This window comes from Annulohypoxylon truncatum (assembly GCF_022578515.1).
Source record: "Annulohypoxylon truncatum strain CBS 140777 unplaced genomic scaffold F4807scaffold_33, whole genome shotgun sequence".
In the NCBI taxonomy this organism is placed as follows: domain Eukaryota; kingdom Fungi; phylum Ascomycota; class Sordariomycetes; order Xylariales; family Hypoxylaceae; genus Annulohypoxylon; species Annulohypoxylon truncatum.
Genome location: NW_025953819.1, coordinates 296,908 through 316,355, shown reverse-complemented (window position 1 = coordinate 316,355; position 19,448 = coordinate 296,908). Strand labels below are relative to the sequence as shown.

The 19,448-nt window shown below is 48.6% G+C and overlaps 7 protein-coding genes across 7 annotated transcripts; 3 read left to right on the top strand and 4 right to left on the bottom strand.

Annotated features, from left to right (window-relative positions):
* The first annotated feature begins 302 nt into the window (after nucleotides 1–302).
* On the top strand, nucleotides 303–2,075 carry F4807DRAFT_226871 (FMN-dependent 2-nitropropane dioxygenase). The gene is made up of 5 exons (XM_047994118.1): nucleotides 303–600; nucleotides 703–1,274; nucleotides 1,347–1,432; nucleotides 1,566–1,742; nucleotides 1,812–2,075. The coding sequence occupies exons 1-5, from the start codon at nucleotides 447–449 to the stop codon at nucleotides 1,918–1,920; spliced, it is 1,098 nt and encodes a 365-aa protein (XP_047851128.1). The 5' UTR covers nucleotides 303–446; the 3' UTR covers nucleotides 1,921–2,075.
* A 426-nt stretch (nucleotides 2,076–2,501) lies between these two features.
* Nucleotides 2,502–4,194, bottom strand: F4807DRAFT_438632 (uncharacterized protein). The gene is made up of 2 exons (XM_047999137.1): nucleotides 3,369–4,194; nucleotides 2,502–3,257 (listed from the first exon to the last, which is right to left on the bottom strand). Exons 1-2 carry the CDS (start codon nucleotides 3,688–3,690, stop codon nucleotides 2,515–2,517), a joined length of 1,065 nt encoding a protein of 354 aa, XP_047851127.1. The 5' UTR covers nucleotides 3,691–4,194; the 3' UTR covers nucleotides 2,502–2,514.
* Nucleotides 4,195–4,202: 8 nt separating this feature from the next.
* On the bottom strand, nucleotides 4,203–5,798 carry F4807DRAFT_438630 (uncharacterized protein). Its single transcript, XM_047999136.1, has 2 exons — nucleotides 4,945–5,798; nucleotides 4,203–4,846 (listed from the first exon to the last, which is right to left on the bottom strand). The coding sequence occupies exons 1-2, from the start codon at nucleotides 5,159–5,161 to the stop codon at nucleotides 4,308–4,310; spliced, it is 756 nt and encodes a 251-aa protein (XP_047851126.1). The 5' UTR covers nucleotides 5,162–5,798; the 3' UTR covers nucleotides 4,203–4,307.
* A 1,563-nt stretch (nucleotides 5,799–7,361) lies between these two features.
* Nucleotides 7,362–8,621, bottom strand: F4807DRAFT_226840 (uncharacterized protein). Its single transcript, XM_047994116.1, has 2 exons — nucleotides 8,553–8,621; nucleotides 7,362–8,435 (listed from the first exon to the last, which is right to left on the bottom strand). The coding sequence occupies exon 2, from the start codon at nucleotides 8,423–8,425 to the stop codon at nucleotides 8,003–8,005; it is 423 nt and encodes a 140-aa protein (XP_047851125.1). The 5' UTR covers nucleotides 8,426–8,435; nucleotides 8,553–8,621; the 3' UTR covers nucleotides 7,362–8,002.
* Nucleotides 8,622–10,034: 1,413 nt separating this feature from the next.
* Nucleotides 10,035–12,299, top strand: F4807DRAFT_438626 (mitochondrial chaperone BCS1). The gene has a single exon (XM_047999135.1). It carries the CDS (start codon nucleotides 10,309–10,311, stop codon nucleotides 11,827–11,829), a length of 1,521 nt encoding a protein of 506 aa, XP_047851124.1. The 5' UTR covers nucleotides 10,035–10,308; the 3' UTR covers nucleotides 11,830–12,299.
* A 2,165-nt stretch (nucleotides 12,300–14,464) lies between these two features.
* On the top strand, nucleotides 14,465–15,613 carry F4807DRAFT_438620 (uncharacterized protein). The gene is made up of 3 exons (XM_047999134.1): nucleotides 14,465–14,711; nucleotides 14,787–15,263; nucleotides 15,335–15,613. The coding sequence occupies exons 2-3, from the start codon at nucleotides 14,905–14,907 to the stop codon at nucleotides 15,342–15,344; spliced, it is 369 nt and encodes a 122-aa protein (XP_047851123.1). The 5' UTR covers nucleotides 14,465–14,711; nucleotides 14,787–14,904; the 3' UTR covers nucleotides 15,345–15,613.
* A 232-nt stretch (nucleotides 15,614–15,845) lies between these two features.
* Nucleotides 15,846–17,770, bottom strand: F4807DRAFT_226748 (uncharacterized protein). Its single transcript, XM_047994115.1, has 7 exons — nucleotides 17,524–17,770; nucleotides 17,407–17,466; nucleotides 17,307–17,347; nucleotides 17,050–17,243; nucleotides 16,433–16,989; nucleotides 16,219–16,371; nucleotides 15,846–16,167 (listed from the first exon to the last, which is right to left on the bottom strand). The coding sequence occupies exons 1-7, from the start codon at nucleotides 17,626–17,628 to the stop codon at nucleotides 15,949–15,951; spliced, it is 1,329 nt and encodes a 442-aa protein (XP_047851122.1). The 5' UTR covers nucleotides 17,629–17,770; the 3' UTR covers nucleotides 15,846–15,948.
* Nucleotides 17,771–19,448: the final 1,678 nt, after the last annotated feature.

Here is a 19,448-nt window from a genome sequence, read left to right as displayed (position 1 = left end):
ACCGTGCATAGCCGTCCCCTATGCCCGAATTCAGGGTGTGGAGAAGAGAAGTCAACCAAAGTTACCTGGGTATTACCAATGTCCGAGGAGATGCTCTTTTCACGATTTCGAGTCAACGAATAAATACTTATTCGAAATATTTGTAGATCTAAAAGCATTGAGACCTACCGAGCAATCCGTGCTACTCTGTCTCGTATATTATTACCGTTGAGTGGGTCGTGCGTCTTAGGGAAAAGCTGTTAGTGGTGAATTCGACCGCTAGACAGCAAACTACGAGTAAGAGGCCATTGTAGACGGTACGAGAGAGGTTCAACTTCTTCTCCATACCTCGGTAGTCTCGTTCAAATCTATTGGTCCAGATGAAGGCATAGCCTTTGATAGTTGGCTATAAGAAGTCGTCACACTAACTCTCTCAAGTTTGCCTTCGTGAGCATTGGCTACCTTCAATGAATATCATCCGCAGAAGACTTGCGACAATGGCTAGCTCACGGATGAGATCGTGGTTTCCGGGTACCGAGTACCCGTTGGTAATCAACGCGCCGATGGATGGCATCGCAAACTCGAGGCTAGCTACTGAAGTGACCAAAGCCGGAGGTTTGGGTTAGTTACTTTTCTATTCTACCGCATCTCCAGACCGACTTCGGGCAACCCGTCTACTACTCCAACGTACACAAGCAGCCTCATTCACTAACATTCCCCGAGGATTCATCCAAGGCGGCCGGGACTTCACTCCGGCGTCGGCCCCGCTCAAAAGACTCGAGGACCAACTCACGCAGGCCCGCGAGCTACTCGGCATCGCACCCGCCGCGAAAGACAAGCCGCTGCCCATCGGCGTGGGATTCATCACGTTCTCGGCCTCAGCGAGGCAGCACTTCGTCGACACCGTGATCCCGATCCTCAGGCGCCACCGCCCCGCCGCCGTCTGGCTCTTCGCGCCGGCGCCCGACGCCCCCGAAACCTTGCCCTCGCTCATCGCGGCGCTGAAATCCGCGCACGTCCCCAAGGTCGTGGTCCAGGTCGGGTCCGTGGCCGCGGCTCGCGAGGCCGCGGCCCACGGCGCCGACGTCATCGTCGCTCAGGGCGTCGACGCGGGAGGTCACCAGTGGGCCAGCGGCGCGGGCGTCGTGAGCTTGGTGCCGGAGGTTAGGGATATGCTGAGCGCGGAGTTTTCTGACAGGGAGATTGCGGTTTGGGGCGCGGGCGGGATCGCGGATGGGAGGGGGGTTGCGGCGGTGTTGGCGCTTGGGGCGGAGGCGGGGGTTTTGGGGACTAGGGTGAGTTTTTCTTGTTTGCTGGTTGTGTTTGTTTGAGAGGATTGGTTTGCTGATGTGGGATATTTTGCTTAGTACATGGTCGCTACGGAATCCGATGCGCAAGACTATGAGAGAAAGGCGCTTCTATCTGCGACGGATGGGGGGAGAAGTACGGTGAAGTAAGTTGGCTTGTGACCCTTCCACGCTATTCTATTGCCCCGGCTGTGATCTTCGGGTCCGCGATATATCTAGTGCCTACCGATCAACGACTCTGAGACCGAGAGTAATGAGTTAATAATCCTTGCTATATAGATCTCAACTCCACGATCACGTCCGGGGCAACATGGGTTGGCCCGATCTGTACGACGGCCGCGCTATCATAACGCCCACATACAAAGATCACGCGGCCGGCGTGTCGCTCGACGAGAACGCGAAGAAGTACGAGGCCGCTAAAAAGGGCGGCGACTTGTCTAGGATGGTTACTTGGTCGTAAGTGTTTTCTTTGCTTGTGGTTTTCCGGCGGAGTGTGAGGAGAGAGCCGTCGCTAACTGCTATCAGTGGAACGGGCGTCGGCCTGGTTAGAGAGGAGCTTCCGGCTGCTGAAATTACGAAGAGGGTGAGAAAGGACGCGCTGAAGGCTATTCAAGGGCTCAATGCCTCCCTTTGAAGATATTCAGGTTGGTGTACAGCGTCATATTTGGGGTTTCACAATTTGCATTTCTACCGCATCTATTTGATGTGTATTGCTGATATAACTTGAACATATAAGTTTTGGATAGGTATCACTTATGCAAATATATTATGGTGTCGCCGATATTCAGACAACTTACGCCGCTTACACCTATAACTTTGTGGATATTACCAGGCGTTTTTCTAATCGTCCCGAGGTGCAATCTTTCTTAGCGTAGCCGATCGGATCGCTTATTCCTATATCACGCAAGCTCCAATTCACATTCCTGTGGAGAATTGGAAAGCCAATGGCTTCAGAGATCTCCAACATAGTTGGAGTATGCAGAGAGCGAATAGGGCGAGGAGGATCGCGATATGTACTACCGAAACTACGTACAGCTCTCCCCCAGTCTAATTTCCGGTACCGATACTCTGTCTACGCGCCTGTGGCCGTATACAGGCATGCTTTAAGATATTGGATATACGGCTGTAACAGGAGCAGGTCAGTCTAGAGAGTGGGACGCACAGAGAAAACGGGGCAAATGTCGAAACTTAGGAGTACATTGATCCTAACTAATACTATCATTTATTCTTACAACTTTAAGTCTCCCTTATTCTTCAACAAGTGCGCGTTAACCGGCGTCAACGCCTTCCCCTTTAGCAGGTAAGCCTCGATATTCTCCATAGCCAGCCTCTCGAAGCCGTACATCGTCTCGAGGGCTCCGCCCGCGTTGTGGGTCGTAAGGGTCACGTTCGTCAACTTGAGCAGCTCGGGGTGCACGTGCGGCTCGTTCGCGTAGACGTCGAGGCCCGCCGCGTGCAGGTGCTTCGACTTGAGGGCGCGGACGAGCGCGTCCTCGTCGACGAGCGTGCCGCGCGCGATGTTCACGAAGCGCGACCCGCGCTTGAACTTGGCCAGGCACTCGGCGTCGATGAGCACGGAGCCGCCGAAGGGCGTGGCGAGGACGACGCAGTCGGCCTCGGCGGTCAGCCCGTCGAGCGTGGGCACGAAGACGGCGTTCCCCGCGCCGCCCTCGTGCTCGGCGCTCTTGCGCTCGACGTCGTGGTACCGGACCCGCATGCCGAAGCAGGCGGCCGCCTTGCGCGCGATCAGCGACCCGATGTTGCCCAGCCCGATGACGCCCAGCACGTGGTCGCGCGGGTTGTGCGCCGTGTGGCTCACGTACTTGTGCGCTTCGGCCCAGACGGCCGGGTCCCCCGACCGCGCGGCCATCTGCGACCAGCCCAGGTTCCGGAACGTGCTGATTATGTGGAAGATGGCCATGTCGGATACGGCTTCGGAGGAGGCGCGGGCGCCGTTGCAGTAGAGGATTCCTGGAGGGGGTGTTAGTCTTGCTACGTGTAGGTAGGTATTTGTGTTTGGGGTGGATGTGCGGGAAGTAGGTACGTAAGTTTGGTGGAAACGGGGGAAGGAAAGGGGCTTACCGTGCTCTGCTAGAACGTCGACGTCGGCCCAGTCGTATCCAGCGCCGGCACTGGCGTAGATTTTCACCGATTTAGGGAGTAAGGGGACGAGTTCCTTATCCCAGCGGCCCATCTCGCCGCCTGTGTTCCAAAATGGCCGGAATACGGCGTCGAAATCACCCCATTTCCGGTCCCGAAGGGCTTGTAGAAACGGCCCTCGCTGGCGCTCTTCTACCGTCGGATGTATTATCGTGAATTCTGATGCGAAGCGCTCGTATACGTCTGGGTTATGCTTGACGGGGTCTCCGATGTGGAGGACGACAGGCTTCCGCTTCTCTGACATGGTTGTTCTCTTGATAGTATGTCTTCCTTTATTTTCCCGTCTTTGGATTTCTACTGTCTCAGTTTCATCTGCAGAGTAGCTGCGGAATAGAAACACTACGATTTCTATTCCATTCCTCGCTATATATTATATCCCCGCCCTCCGATCTCCAACCACAACCCGCAATGTCTACATACCTAGGTAGTCACATGAGAACTTACATGGACTGAGCCGCACCCGGGGATATTCCCTAGTGGAATGCGGAGAAATAAGCAAAAAGTTGGTTGTGGTCGGCTCGATCGCGGTCAACCCGACGAGAACATCAGTTGCCGGTCGGAAATTAGTTTCCTATTGGTGTTACTCCAAGCTTCTCGAGCTTCCTTGTATGAATCCTCCGCAAACCGGCGTTGGAGACGGGTTACAGTGGAGTAGGATGGATTAGTTACCCGTGGTTCGCGATCCTACTCGCTACCGACAGCAACGAACAGAGGACTGATGTCAGGGTATAACGGCACATTCATGTGGAGAGCGCGGGGGAATGTGCGGAGAGCCTCGCTTTTCCCCCTTCCTCGGTGAATTCATCATCTATTAAACCTATATACGGAATGAGGAGTCATCTAACTTAGGAGCTGCAACTCTCACATAATCTCATATACCGAGCTTAGCAGCGCAACCACCAAGGCCGCGCTTCCAACCGCATTTCTCACCGCCGAATTTCCATGATCATCGTCGTCGTCGCCTAGGTAATTAGTCGCATCACCGGAAATCTGGTCATACGACTGTAATGGGCTTGTGCTTCCAGTCCCATTTCCAGTGCTAGAAACGAAGTGCTCCACGCCGTCATACAATTGCTGGCCTTGGCTCTTGAAGCCCTGAGATCGATCCAGCCACTTAAGGCCGCAGACACGAATCGCCTTGCCCTCGAGGTTATCGTCATCGTCGCAGTCGGAGAGGACGCCATCGAAGCAGTTGAGATTCGGCGTGTATCCGTTGTAACCAACGTCTCCGACGGATATTGAATCGAGGACCGACGTGTAATTCATGACAATCGTCGAATTGAAGTTGGTGGTCGCGGCTGCAGCAGCGCTCATCTTTTCTTGAACGAGTGCTAGTATCTCTCTTTGCGCATCACGGTCGACTTGGACATAACGGACTTCGGGGTATACTTCTAAGCCGACTAGAGTTGTGTTAGTAGGTAAGAAATTCTGACCTTTGAGCCGTGATTGTGATAACGAGACGAGGTGGTGAGGGAAGTGAGCAATAGTGATCACATACTACCAATACCGCGGTCGAGCGAACACGAGCCGTTCCTGTTATCCTGGGCCGCGACGTCTGCTGTGCAGTTCTTCCATCCAGAAACTTGAAAGGTTGTGTTGTATGTTGCGCTGAAGCCATTACTGCCGAATTGGCCCGTGAAATCGAAGTTGTCGCAGTCGGCTGCTGCCAGTGGTAGCAGGGCCGCCAATGAGATCGTGGAGACCCAAGATTTCATCTTCGATATGAATACAATGGGTTTGTGATATACTATGATGGAAAATACAGTAGAATATTACGAAAAGCTGGAGAAACGAGTTCGTCGGTGCTGGCTCCCCGAGGAAGTATAGAACCGGAGGCCACATCATGATTACTTATAAAGACTCCGCCAGACGAATATCTTACGTTTTTTATTGAAGTAAACAAATCTGCCTAGAATATTCTTACGTAGGTACAGCTAATTGACCTGGTCATGATTCAACGCCACTCTAGCTGTGCCGCTGTGGATGTTCTTGGTACTGCTGCCAAGAGCTCACTGCCTCCAGTCGGTGGTGCAGGATGGCTTTTTTTATCGTTTGCACGATTGGCACAGGATTATTGACGCCAGGGAACCCGGTATACTGTGATACGCCGCATTCGAGAACCGCGCTCATGTGGAATATCCCCGATGGATCGGTGGATCCAATGTCGGTGCGAGCCTCAGCAAACCCTACCCAGGGAGGCTGAAGCGGTGTGTTGGTTCGCATGAGGAAACTTATATCCGAGAATAAGGCTGATGGGGCTATCTGGGATGTGTATAGCCTTTTAAGGCGCAGAAAACGATCGGAAGAGATAACCTAGAAAAGATTGATTACAAATCATTAATCGGTTGAGAAGGATGATGATTTTCTAACAGTGATACAGACTAACAAAAGAACAACGTACGAGCAGAGACTTAAAACCAACCTATCATTCAAGTGGGAATTACGGACTTAGACATAATAGCCAGAGCAATATCAGACCGCCAAACGAACTAGGTACCTCGTAGCCATCCTAGGTAAACAATGGGCATCAATGTCCATATAATGTCAGGTAACAGTGAAAACGTTCGGACATAGCAATGCCCAATGTTGAGTGTTACAAGGATATCATGTAGCAAGGGGTTATTGGTAGCTATATAATGGAAGACTAGAACCCTATCTTGTTCAAAGCTCAGAGATCGCAAACTGGTTTGTCTATTATTCACGCGAATAGAGCTTTCTCTAATTAGGACTCACCCTTAGCTAAAACCAATTCGTCCTTACTAGTACCTTATAGCGTAAAACTGCTCTCGTATACCATATCTAGAGCAAGCATTGTAGGAAAAAGTATCAGCCTTTCCTGGATACCTACCATAGATCCCTCCGGTGTCATGGTGACTCATTAGTCTTGAGCTACTCTTCTATGGGTGAAAGGGGTTGAACAAACTTAGGTAGATTTTGGATATATATTCTGGCATTTTGATGACATTGAAGTCATACCAGGTTTGGATAGATTCATCAGTCAAGATACGACACTGGAATATGTTGTCAGGGCCCTATTTTCGTAGAAACATTTAAGGGCTTCACCATTGTAGGCGCTGTCCAGTGCTTTTTCTTAATAGAATTACTTCTCATCCTAGAATAATTAAGATCCCTTCTGTCGGACACTTGACAAGTCCGATTATACAACTCTCACATGGATAATTCATAACATTCTTGCTATGGTTATAAGTTATCCGAGTCATGGTAGGTAAGGTATGGACAACCACCTGTCGTGATGGGTTCACGTGACAAGAAGTTCAGGAGAATCTGGGTACGAGATGGAGATATCATGGTGCTTCGCAATACCTTGAACTTACCTAAATAGAGAAAGCAATCACGTCTTAACATTGTCACGCCTTCCTGTTCCTATCCACAACAACCCTAGTTGGGACACCTCAGCTAGTTTGAGACAGCACACGTCGAAGTTGGAGTTGGCCTCACTCGTGATAGACGATCAATGTTTCTGTCTAACGTTGACAGAGAGCGCCGGTCCTAAGGAACATGCGTTTCTTGAGCCAAGTGTCCTACCCATGAGAAAGGAAATGTCCGAAAAAGAACATTTAATCGTGTGCTGGACGAGTGCTGGCAAGTTGACGACACGGAGACTATTGACGCGGGTGAGATGCTGCCAGTAGAATCGTGTCGTTTCAACCTTTAAAAATCCGAAAGGTGTGCGAAGGGTTACATTACAGCGCGGCGCAGTTCAGATCAGCCGGCGATGGAGTCTCGCTTAGTTGAAGATAGGATATAAGAAAAAAAAGGTTGGCAAGCAAGGTATGGAATCGCGTCAGGAATGATCCACCTGTACCTGATGCATAGAAGACGAGTATCTGCTGTGCGACAGAACAGGTCGTGGCATTGAAGCATTGAAGTTACTGAACAGACCCTTGATAGCTAGTCAGGATTTATTACGATTGGTCGAACGCAACGATCTTTGCGCGACAGAAGGGTTGAGTTGGCATATTTCATAGAGTAAAATACGGCTGGGAGCCTGATATAATTGAGGGTGGTAGCATCAAGTAGGCATTTCGTTGGGCACCAACGCTAGATTGACGATCGCGGAGCGTGGGGAAAATGAGGCTTTCTCGACTCGTTCATCATGTGGCTGCACTCACCTAGCGTCTAAATGTTCGGGCCGGAACCCATGTGAAAACGGGATCGTGAGATTTATCGTGATCATAAGCATGTAAGAGACTCATCAAAACCATATCACCGATAAAATCCTCACCCAATATACCAATTGCCTCCCAAACTCCGCCCATGCCCCTGAAAGACTGCGCTCATAGTATCGTACAAACATGAAAGCCCCAACTCCAAACATAATGACCCTTATTACATGACAAGGACTCGCTGATTCTGATCTTGGCCGCTGAATAAGCCGTTCTGTAGATATGCGACAAACTTCCTGTAGATTTCCCATGCCCCTAACATTGCCCTTCTGCGAAAGCACGATGATGTTAACGCTCGCCGTCGTACCGTTTCTCGAGCCTCATGCTTCCTGTTTCGTACTTCATGAAGAACATAACAAGTGATGTATGTTATGCAGCCGGCGGAGGGGCAGCGCCGGCACCTTCTGAATTCTTAGAATTTTTCGAAGCGGCTGACTTGCGGCGACGATGTTTCCTCCGCTTGGCGCGAAATGATCTTCCGTAGAAGTATAAAAACCCGAAGAATCCGAGTAGAAATACTGCTAGGAGGATGCCGACCACCACACCGATAGTAGTGTTCACACTGGTTTGCCCCGCTCGCTTCCGCAGTCTCGTGACATGTTCGAGAGTAGTCGATAAAGCGCCGAGACTACGGGTGAATAGCCGGCGTGCTGTAAGTGATGCCGACTCGACGGGAAAGGGGGTATTGTGATATGTGGCGAATTCTCGCGTGAATGGCAGGCCCACTCCGAGGCTTGTAGCGGGAGCCAGGGAGGAGTCGGGATTGGGATGGTTCGTCTGAGGTATATACATTCCTGGTGAGCTGAACACCGATAGGACGGGAGGAGGATATGATTAATGTTGTCCAGACGGGGTGCGCCATGGGCGCAGTGAGGGTAGAGAAATGAAGCGAAGTAGATAGTTACGGAGAGAGACCTACCCGAGGGAAGAGGAGAAGGCTGGGCGACGAGAGCGATTTTATTCTGTGCAGCTACTCCAACACGCAGTAAGGTCGCAGTGTGTAACTAGCGATCGCTGCGGGAAGGTATCTTTGCGTGGGTCGTCGGCCACTCACTTGAGAGGCCATATTAGACGTACAGCCGAACAAGTGACGATGGCAGCGGGGTCGTTGTTGAAGCCTCGCGGCAATCCCATTCGTCCCTCCCTCTTTGACAGCAGCCAACGATGATAGACTTGGGGAAGCAATACCTACACCACGGACGGGGAATTTGCGATAGGAACAATGCATGTCGACGCAAGTTATAGATCGATCTAATTCGCTTGAAGACCCTTGAGCTGGCAGGCTGTAGGTTCCCGTCTGGAATAGTAGCTTCGGCGCCTACACGGATCGTCATATAGGTAGGATCTGACTGTATGCAGAACGTAGAGCCATGCAAAGCCATGCAGAGCCATGCAAAGCTCAGAGGAGCCTTGTCATAGAGCAAAAGAGATCCATATCACTAGACTGGGACGAGTGAGACCGGCCGAATCCCGAAGGAGAACATCTGCGCGGCGTCGCAGAACGAATATTCCCCGGTTAAAATGCGCGACGCCTATTGTCCGCAGCGGAGCTGCAGGAATGATTTCACAGCACATATTCCACGGCGTGAAATAGACTGAAACGTATCCAGATAGGAAAAAGTAGAGCCCCAGGAATGATCCAAAAGAGAACATTCGGGAGGCCGTTGCACCGCCTGTACAGATATGACACAGGATGTCCGTCCAGGTTCTGATCCGAAGTCCAGGTCATATGGTTTAGACAGCGATAAGTTGCCGGACTCAGGACTGTCAAGAGTGGACGGCGTCAAGTCAAAAGTTAGGGTCCTGCAGTGATTCGTTGCATGTCGAAGGGGATTGGATTAGAATTGGCGATGCTGCATCCCATTCTGCCCCTCAGTAAGATTGGAGAGACATCCGGATGCGGCAACAAGGGTTTAAAATATGCCAGCTCATCGTCGAGCCAATTGACCATTGTGCTTCGAGGAAGATGGCGAAAGTGGGAAAAAGATGTTCAGGATTTAGAACGAGGCGAGAAATCCGGTTGTGGAACTGGAACATAGCGTGCGACGCCTCGAATATTACATATCACGTTACCTATAGCGTAATGTCGAATATTCGATAAATGCAAGAAGCCCCTTTCCGTCGAATTTAAATACTGATCTCCCCATCCTTTCTTCGTGTAGTTTAGGAGTTACTCAGCGGAATGAACGATACACACAGTGAAACTCATCCAAATACGGACTACTAGGTAGGTACAGAGCTATCATTCATTTGCATGGATAAGTACCTAGTATCCAAGCTGAACCGGGTTCGCTTACCTAAAACTCGTGCTCAGGGGTAAAGAGACGTGGCGGTGTTTGTGGCGCAAAGAGCCTGTATTTATTTCCAATAAAAACAAAAACAAAGTCCTCGTCGGACTTAAGCTCCTCTCACCTTGTAAGAAATGAACAACTTAACAACTTTCGGCATTCCGGTTATCTCAATGTAATATATCTCAAGAGGGATTAATATGTCGCTATACCCTCAGCCACTCACTTTTGTTTCATGACCTAATGCATCCTTTTTGACGTTACGGATTAGTTCCATTCGTATTCTTCAGCTCCGGTGCGGCGCCATTGTGCCATTTGGCCATTCGGCCGCCTATTCTCTAGCGTTGTCCCTGTCCTGTGATCGTCCACTGAAGCGGCGCGCCCACAATGGCCCGGCCTTTTCACGTTGGGGTTACAGCGAGCCACAGGTTTCTTGACCCATCCATGCATGGCCTTGACTTTCTCAGAGAGCTCATTGGCCACTGGGTATCAGGACTTGACATCACACGTTTAGGGTCCCTAGCCGCATGTGTTGGTGCTGCTCCCGCGGCGTGGAGGTTCCTGAGGACGGCTTGGCACGAAACGTATGGCTGGGTTAGACAGTTCTTTATCTCGTCAGTCACCATACCCGGTCACGACCCGCTGAATAGACATGTGACAAATTGGGTCGTAACCAATGTTATCCAGTTTCGGAGCATCCGATCCTTCACGGCTCGCACCCAGGTTCAAGCTGGCGCCGCTACGGACCGTGCCGCCTTGCTGAAAAAGACCCGCCGTGATATACAGTACTTGCCTCACTTCGAGTCAACATGGTTCTGGCATGAAGGGAACTTGTTCCTAATTAGACGACCTCTCGATGGCTTCAAGGCATCTATGGCTAATTCTGCCTATGATGGCGTCGGCGGAGAAGAGCTCACTATCGGTTGCCTCGGACGGTCAACAGAGCCTATTAAGAGGTTAATTCAGACTTGCCAAGAGTATGCAGACAAACAAGCTCAATACTTCGTCCTCATATATTCGCGTTATCGAATGTCTTGGCAGCCAAAATCTCGTAAGCCGATACGTCGTCTGGAGACGGTTCATTTCGACGACAAACTTAAACAGGAACTCCTCGCTGATATTAGGAAGTACCTTGATCCTAACACTAAAAGACTATACAACTTGCGGAGTATGCCGTATCGAAGAGGCTACTTGTTTTACGGACCGCCGGGTACCGGGAAATCATCGCTATCGACTGCCCTTGCTGGAGAATTCGGTCTCGATCTTTATGAAGTTAAGATCCCGAGCGTGGCAACCGACCAGGACCTGGAACAAATGTTTCAGGAGGTGCCACCGCAGTGTATTGTGCTTCTAGAAGACATCGACGCTATCTGGACGAAACGGGAGTCGACCAATCACGAGCGGCATGGCGAGGCCATAACGAACTGCACGCTTTCCGGGCTGCTGAACGTCTTGGATGGAGTTGGGTCCCCTGAGGGCCGTATTGTCATTATGACAACAAACAAGCTGTCTCGTCTTGACAGTGCTCTAGTGCGTCCTGGTCGTGTTGATATGAAAATACTGCTTGGAAATATTAGTCGAAAGTCAGCCGAGCAGATGTTTCTCCGCATGTTCGCGCCAGACGTCGATTATTTGGCGTTACCATCGTCGAAGAAGGACACGGTCAAAATAGGGGAAAGCCAGCATGTCCAAATGGACCACGAGCGACTACTGAGGCTTGCTTCAGAGTTTTCGACGCAAATCCCAGAAGACACATTTACCCCTTCGCAACTGCAAGGCTTTTTTCAATTACATTTAGATAACCCTACCGAGGCTGCCTTGAGTATTTCCGCCTGGGTTGAGAGGCAACTGTCTGGACTGTCATCGGATGACGAGATCGAGATTGTCGGCAACGGGCACGCTCGATAAACTACCTCAATGAAGGTGTACGATAGATGGATAAAGGATTACTGTATTATAATGATGTACTATAGAGAGTTTCGTATTAGATTAGACAGGATAACGGAGTTTAGGGCATGGTCGGATAGTTACCTTTGGTTGGGCATCGGTTAGAGCGGCAGCATATTAGGCGCTTGCTGACTGATTAAAAGTCTTCTGTTAATCGAACAATGTAGATACCTAGGTCGGCTAACAAGATCCCCTTAGCTGGCACAAGTGACTTGTCAGCCCCCTTGTAACTAGCATCAATACAGGAGACTTCACAGAATGGAGATAGGTAGCTCGTACGATATCAGGCCAGCCTACCATTGTGTGATATATTCTAGATATTATGCTAATTATTGATCATAGCGGTGGCGGTCCCAAGTGCTGTGAAGTTAATGGCTCGTGCCAATTAAGGGGATATTGGACTTCAAATTCCATACGAAATCAACTCCGTCTCGTACTTCGTATCGATTGACACACTCAAATATACTTAGCCACGCCTCTATTCGGTATCATAATGCGAGCAGAATTCCATAAATGACACGGGGTTGTCGAAAGTCCTATCAGGTGTTATGTGCTGAGATCGTGGATCAAATACGATTGGCGGGAACATTGCTCTGCATCATTGTGTACTCTACTCGGGCGTAGTGTTGCATTTTAAAATGGAGCTTTATTTTGACTGACTGGTAAGGCATATTGCTTGCTGTCCGTGCAATGCGATAGATCTCTGGATCTAGGAACGTGGTGGTGGTGAGGCACAGCCTCAGCTATAATGCGCAGCACAAAAGCGAGGCACTTTTATTTGCCCAACCCAATGATGTTATAATCACCTTGAATGTCTACCTACTCAAGTATAATAAAGCTATTGTATGTTTATGCCCATTCAAAATAGCCTTTTCTCATCTCTCCCCCAAGGCATAAACGACATCATCACCATCTCGCATTTGGCAGTTCGTCCACAGCTTTTTCGCAAATTCCTTAATAAAACAACCACGATGCCGGCCGGATATAGAGCAGGAAGTGGTGGAGATCAATCAGCAGCCTTTAATAACCCCGGAGTGGTCGCCGGCGTTATAGTCGTAGTCATTATCGCGATAGGGGTAGCGTCCGCCACTGCTTGTCGCTTTGCTACCCGCAACAAAGATTAGCCTCAACTGAAAAGACATCGAGCAAAAAGCAGACGATTGCCGAACGACAACCAGACAGATGATGCTGTATTCTAACTGGGGCCCGCTCGGCTAGAACGCACAGCAACGCCTCGACTGGAAGATATCCTTTGAGCTACTCGAGAATCGTTAGTTGCCGTATACAGTCAGAGTACGAACGCACGAACCTTCACTACCTGGAGTCTATAAGGAGAATTATGTATGAAACTACTTAACGACATAAACGCTGCGCAACTCGGTGGTCTAAACGATTATTAGCAAAAAGAATCATAAGCATCGAATTCAGGGGTTTACGAATACGTAACCTGAAACAACCACATTTTCATGGACGCTTTCGTTAGCAATCCAACGCGATACAAGGTAGCGACCGTTACTCTAGTCTGTCGCTCGCCACTGGATACCAAGTAACATGAATCGAAGACAGTTTAGGGGTGCCTACTCGGTTCCGTACCGACTGTCTCGAACCGGTCACGGATCACGGAATGTATTTCGACATCACATCCTTCCCTTAATGTTCTCACCGAAGCGGGAATTGCATTACTGCCATCGAATACACATGATACAATATATATAGATTAGTGTATGGCAAAGGCACCATGTGAGATCTCTGTTGATATATCATTTGAAAGGATTGTATTTATATAGTTGGGGGGTTAGGGGGACACGGTTCTCTTTGGTAAACACTCTGCCGTGGTGTAGAGGAATATCTGGGATATTAATGGATAATTAGAATCCACGAGTATTTTCCGTTCATAGTCGTGGTACATAGTAAATCATTTACGTTCTCCTATGACTGACTCAGTCTCCGACCATCTCCGGCCCTCCTCGGTCGCTAAGAAGATTCATGTGGCAGTGAAAGCTCAGAAACTTGTCCTTCCAATAACATTTACCCTAACACGTCAATTGAAAGTGCTGATTGCACCAGAATAACACTCCACGGTTATCAAGTGATGAATGCAACAGCTTGTACATTAGCTATTGGTCATTTGTTGAAAGCATATCGAATTAGCCTACAACTCGGCCCCGATAATTCTTATGTCAATATAACATTCCCAGAAATAGACAAAGATATATCAATAATTAAAGAAACACATGGCGTCAGCAACCAGTTTTTATGAAGTCAAAAGTGGGAGGTGATAGGCCCAAACGAATCCTTCTACAAGTTTTGCCTTCTCCAGTTCCTGGATATCTCTTGTCAGCACCTTCGTCGCTGGAGTCTGCTGACAGTTGAACTCGAATCCTTTCAACCTCCAACGAGAGCGTACAACAAGGTCTGCGCCCCCTTATACGAAAATTAGTGGGGCTATAACGGTGTGCCGCTGGGTGTGCAGGGTGTGTTAAGGGGGTGAGAAAAGGTGGAGATCTCGACGTCAAATTACCACATGAGGCTTTCGGGACTGCCTCTGATTCGACGCCCAGCGGACACCCCCAATCGCCTCATGATGTAAGTGTCTGGGTTAAAATCAGGATTTGGTCTAGGCCGCAAAGTATATGATTTCCTCCGGCCACTCTAAATCGGATACTTCGCATACCTATATGGGGTACATCGGATAGTGGTGACGTTGAATCTGGGCCATCGTCGATTGAGCATACCATGACACGCATGTAGGTAACGTAAATGTTAGAAATCTTGATCCTTTACGTCTTTTCGCAGCGTTCTGGTCCTTCCCAGCCACACGCCCCTCGAATTCATATAACAATGTAAGGGCGCCTCCGAGTGATCCGTTAGGTCGTCATATCAAGTACTTACCTCTCTGATTTCGCTTTTCTTTCAAGCCACTTTACTGTACGCTAAGCTATATTATAAGACTTACTACTGCAGCACTCTTGACTCAAGATCGGTCTCACATTCTACCTACATACCAATCCATAAGAGCATAGATCAAGAAACATAATGTCGTCTTCAAGCGTCGACGAGAAGCAGCCTCAGCGACAGCCGACGGTCGCCCAGGAGTCCGACCAATCGGACGCCTCCGAGCAGATGTCCGAAACCTCGCGACCACCTCGCACCCGCCGTCGCAACCGTCGTCGCCCCGGGTCCGTCCAGCCGCTCCAGCCGCAAGAGGACCAGCAGATGCTTCAGCAGAGGCAGCAGCAACAGATGATGCAGCAACAGCAGCAGCAGCAGATGGTACAGCAGCAGGACCAGGGTGGGGGTAAATCCGACACGCTCCGACTCCGTCTCGATCTCAACCTCGAGGTCGAGGTCACGCTGAAAGCACGCATCCACGGAGACTTGACATTGGCACTATTGTATGTGATACGTACATCCCGCGCAAATTCCCTCATGAGGGTACATAGTCTAACAACTGTCTTCTTTTTAGGGACACTTAAGTTGCCGCTCGAAAGTGAAATGTTACGAATATCACGATTATTGAACGAGGCGAGGCGAGGCGAGGTTTGTGGCTATGAAGAATGGAATGGAAAATGATAGGATGAGTTTCAAGACAAGTCGCAATACTGGAAATACTTGCATTCTTGTTAGGTCTGCTTTCTTTTTTGGTAGCATGTTTTTTAATCGATCAGTCTTTGGTTTTCATGCGTTCGACAAAAACATACCTAGCTAATTACATGTTCCCTTAAATCTACGACTTGTTGCAGAATTGGCGAGATTTGATGACTTGGTTACAGCAACTGTAGGTATGTGACCACTGCTGTAAGACTTCTTAATTTGCGTCAAACTGTTTTATGATATAATTGTTCATGGGTTCGACCGTTTGAATGTGGCAAACGGCTGTATGTCTCCAATAATATGCCGGTGTTTTATGGTCAAGGTTTAGTTTAAGGCCGATGATACCTCTAGCATAAAAGAAGTAAGGCGCCGGTAGTTATAATGGATCTCGTAGGTTTGTTTACTCCTCTTATTGAAACTAGGCGTATTTAGATACAGTTCTACTCTGAGCAATTCCACGTAACTCTTCGTCATGTCGCCGCACCATCATATCTTTATGTGTCGCGGCGCTTTAGCCAACTTCCCCTGCTTCCATGTAACATCCGTTTCCGATGTCTCATTGTATCGCGAGGTCATATGGTACCGTGCGAGGAAAGTAACGACAGTAAGTCCTATCGTGAACGCTGCGAACACCCAGGTGTTCTTAGAGACGACTGATCCTCCAGGCTGGGGATTCCAGTCGAACATGTTCATTGAGGATATCGCCTATGCGAAATTAGCCGAGATTCACTTATCCGATTCGCGCGTACCTCTTACTACCACGCTAGAGAAGGGTAGGTAGATCATCGTCAGTAGTGCTATGTATCTCATCTGTGTGCCCTCCTGCTTCGCTCGTTGTGCGATCAACGTATTTGTGAATGCCATGCTCTTGTTGGCATCCGAATCTAGCTTGGCTATCTGATTATACGCCTAGAAATTTTGAGCACGTTGGAGTGCCTATGAGGAAGTGGTTGATAAGGGGTTGACTTACTACCTGCGTAGCAAGAGTCGTATCTTCCACGATCATCTTGCACTCGTCTATCGTGGCGTCGTACTCATTGATGATATCTTGTACCCTCTTCTTCATAAAGTTTCCATGTTTATTGAAGCAATGCGTCGTTATAGCTTCACCTGGGAACTTATCAATCTCCGCTAGAAGCTTAGAGAGTTGACGTTTGACGGCTTTAATATGATGCATGAGGGACCTGCTCTTAAAGCATAGCTGAACATATTCCTGGGTTTTTTCATTGCTAATGTCCGCAGCTATCTTGTTTGGGTCGTCAATATAATCGGATCGTAGAGTAAAGTCGTCGACGAGTTGCTCGGCCTCAGCTAATAGCCTTTTCCGCTCAAGTTCGATAAGGAGTCCTATTAATAGTAATGGGTACTTGGTCTTGTCTCCTGCTTCTCTGACGCGCTCTTCAATACCATCCATTTGATCGTCGTTGCATCCATATATGACAGCGAACGTCGTATCCGTGCTCGGAACGTAAGTTAGAGATAACGCTAGGTCTTTGGGGAGACGTGCTGACATTCGAGCAATAAAATCTGTGTCCCGCTCTAAGGTAAGGGGCTGATTATAGTATATAGTGAAGGAGAGGTACTGACATATCTTCCATTGACCCGCCCTCTCCTCCTCGTAGTGCGATGTGAAGTAATCAACCTTTCTGGCTATCACTCGCTTTATCTCTCGATGGACGTGGAACGCTCTCGTAAGTCTTTCCCATGTGTCCCTCGTGATCGAGAGGTATGAAACTGGTGCATCTTTTTCCACGAAGATAGGCGAAGCCCTACTGCAAAGTCTGCTCAAAGCTTTAGTCAACATCAATCTTTCTTCCTTTTTGGAACATTGAATAATCTCTTACACTATATGAAGCTCACTTTCCGTGGAAGGGGTGCGTCGTGGCTATCGCAAGTTAGCCTTCGATGGATCTTTCGATATAGCCATCCTAACCGTAACCGTACGTCATGGAACCAATCATCCCACTCTTGCTTGTCTCGAAACTCATTCTTTATTACAATCGTCTAGCATCGGTATCGTTAGTGAAGTTTGGTAGATGACATGGATGTTATCATACCTACTGGATGAGGGTTTATTTTTCGGAGAACTACAGTACGGCGTTGCTCGAAACGAAACGTCCTAAAGTCGCGGTCAGACCAAGACGCGTCCTCTGCGTGCCAGTCCATCCCCCCTATTTACAAGCCAAGGTCTAGATTTGAAGATTGCGGGCACTTTTTTCCCGGGAGTTTCGAAATATTAGAAAATTTTCGCAAGTTCTGCTCGTGAGAAATACACTATGTGAAAACCCCTATCTCCTCCCGGGGTAGCTATCGTGATTTTATAAGTATAATAGGCATTCTTGGGAGCCTTAAAGGTCGCTCATCTCAACCCATCTTGTACCGCCACGCTGGGTTTTCTGTATATGTGCTGTATCCTATGGCTCGCTAGATCATATCTGATTGGCTGTCTAACTAAGCTCGTATAGCCAAACTGTAACCTTCATGCATATCCATCTTGCATATACTCGCGCCACATGTAAAGTAACACTTGATTTTTGGTTGGTCGGCGCTTAACCACCATCGCGTATGTCGCTTATGCATATTACCAGCACTGAGATAAAGCACGATCGTTATAAACCTCGCGGAAATCCGTTTAAAAAGCCGTTCAATCATAAATCCAAATCACTCCCAAGCCGATGACATCATTGTAACGAGAATATATCTATTCGCACCCCTGCTCGGACTATCTTGACGGGGACTCTCCAAGCTGGGTCTCTCCTGGATGGGACTGCTCATTGCCATATATAGACGTCTGCACTTAGCACATCCGACGGCGGCGGCAGAGACATTGCTTCCGACACATTGTTAGATTTGACGCTTTCTTGATCTACATCGCAACGGGAAACCCAATCCTTAATAAGGTTATGATGAGGCTTCGAATTGTTCTCTTCAGGTGATATATTAGGATTATTATTGATTATAGGAGAGGGACGCTGCTCTGGGGATGCGGTTAGTCATTTTTTAGAAGTGATAATGGGTAATCCTATTGGTATATCTGCCGGCGGTTCTGCGGCTCTGGTCGACGGAGGGCTTGTGGGTATAGTCGATTGAGGTTTTGCTGTATAACTTGAAGATTTCGGCCGCTTCGTAGGGGGAGAGTAGAGCTTATAGGTGACGTAGATCGCTATCTTTTGAGTGGTTTTGGTGTCCTCGAGTACAAAGACCGCGAAGGGTCGATAATAACCTATGTTTCCTGAGTAACCGGGGTCTCTGTAATGCCTCTGAAAAGGTAGCCGAATTGACAATGGCCGAAGCTATTCCAGGATTGATCTAAGTGCAACCTGTATCATTTAACTCATCTGATTGGGAGCTAAATTAAAGTTGAGGCTGCAAGGGATTACTCTAATGATTGGTGAAGTTATTTCGTTGTAAAGTCAAGGTCCGTTTGAAGAGGGATTCTGGGAGGGAAGTCACGTGAGGAATCAAAGATTCCAACATATCAAGGTTAGATAATCACACACGGACCACTTCACCCTTTAGTTGAAACACGTGATGATAAATCTTCTGGTGGACCTGAAGATGTTATCTGACAAAACATTCTTGAGACCTTCGGATCCTCATATACACGATTGAAATAAATTATACGAAATACAGTGAAGATGCACCAACCCTTAATAAGGAGCGAGTAGGTAATCAATCGCTACCTAGGTAGGTATCTAAGCATAAATTCTAGAGCTGGTCGTCAAAGGCTAATCGCTGGAGAATTGTGCGATAGGGAGCCTACGGCTTGCCGTATACTCACCGAAAAAGGGGCTAACGTCGTGGAATCCGCCGGATATTCCGTATTGCTAACTACACAGGAACTTCCTATTCGCAAACTGTTTATAAATACTCCAGTTAGTCGATTTTATACGGACACGTACGTAAGTACTTATACTCAGGGGCTAGACCCTCGCCCGTACTATACGCCATCGTCAATCCCAACACAAACTTTACATTTCTGGAAT

Coding starts and splice junctions, on each gene's coding strand:
- F4807DRAFT_226871 (XM_047994118.1), top strand. CDS start 447: ATGAATATCATCCGCAGAAGACTTGCGACAATGGCTAGCTCACGGATG. Junction 601..702: donor GACCAAAGCCGGAGGTTTGG/GTTAGTTACTTT, acceptor ACATTCCCCGAG/GATTCATCCAAGGCGGCCGG. Junction 1,433..1,565: donor GGGGGGAGAAGTACGGTGAA/GTAAGTTGGCTT, acceptor CTTGCTATATAG/ATCTCAACTCCACGATCACG.
- F4807DRAFT_438632 (XM_047999137.1), bottom strand. CDS start 3,690: ATGTCAGAGAAGCGGAAGCCTGTCGTCCTCCACATCGGAGACCCCGTC. Junction 3,258..3,368: donor CGACGTTCTAGCAGAGCACG/GTAAGCCCCTTT, acceptor CACCCCCTCCAG/GAATCCTCTACTGCAACGGC.
- F4807DRAFT_438630 (XM_047999136.1), bottom strand. CDS start 5,161: ATGAAATCTTGGGTCTCCACGATCTCATTGGCGGCCCTGCTACCACTG. Junction 4,847..4,944: donor GCTCGACCGCGGTATTGGTA/GTATGTGATCAC, acceptor ACACAACTCTAG/TCGGCTTAGAAGTATACCCC.
- F4807DRAFT_226840 (XM_047994116.1), bottom strand. CDS start 8,425: ATGTATATACCTCAGACGAACCATCCCAATCCCGACTCCTCCCTGGCT.
- F4807DRAFT_438626 (XM_047999135.1), top strand. CDS start 10,309: ATGGCCCGGCCTTTTCACGTTGGGGTTACAGCGAGCCACAGGTTTCTT.
- F4807DRAFT_438620 (XM_047999134.1), top strand. CDS start 14,905: ATGTCGTCTTCAAGCGTCGACGAGAAGCAGCCTCAGCGACAGCCGACG.
- F4807DRAFT_226748 (XM_047994115.1), bottom strand. CDS start 17,628: ATGGACTGGCACGCAGAGGACGCGTCTTGGTCTGACCGCGACTTTAGG. Junction 17,348..17,406: donor GGGATGATTGGTTCCATGAC/GTACGGTTACGG, acceptor AACTTGCGATAG/CCACGACGCACCCCTTCCAC. Junction 17,244..17,306: donor GAAAGTGAGCTTCATATAGT/GTAAGAGATTAT, acceptor AGCTTTGAGCAG/ACTTTGCAGTAGGGCTTCGC.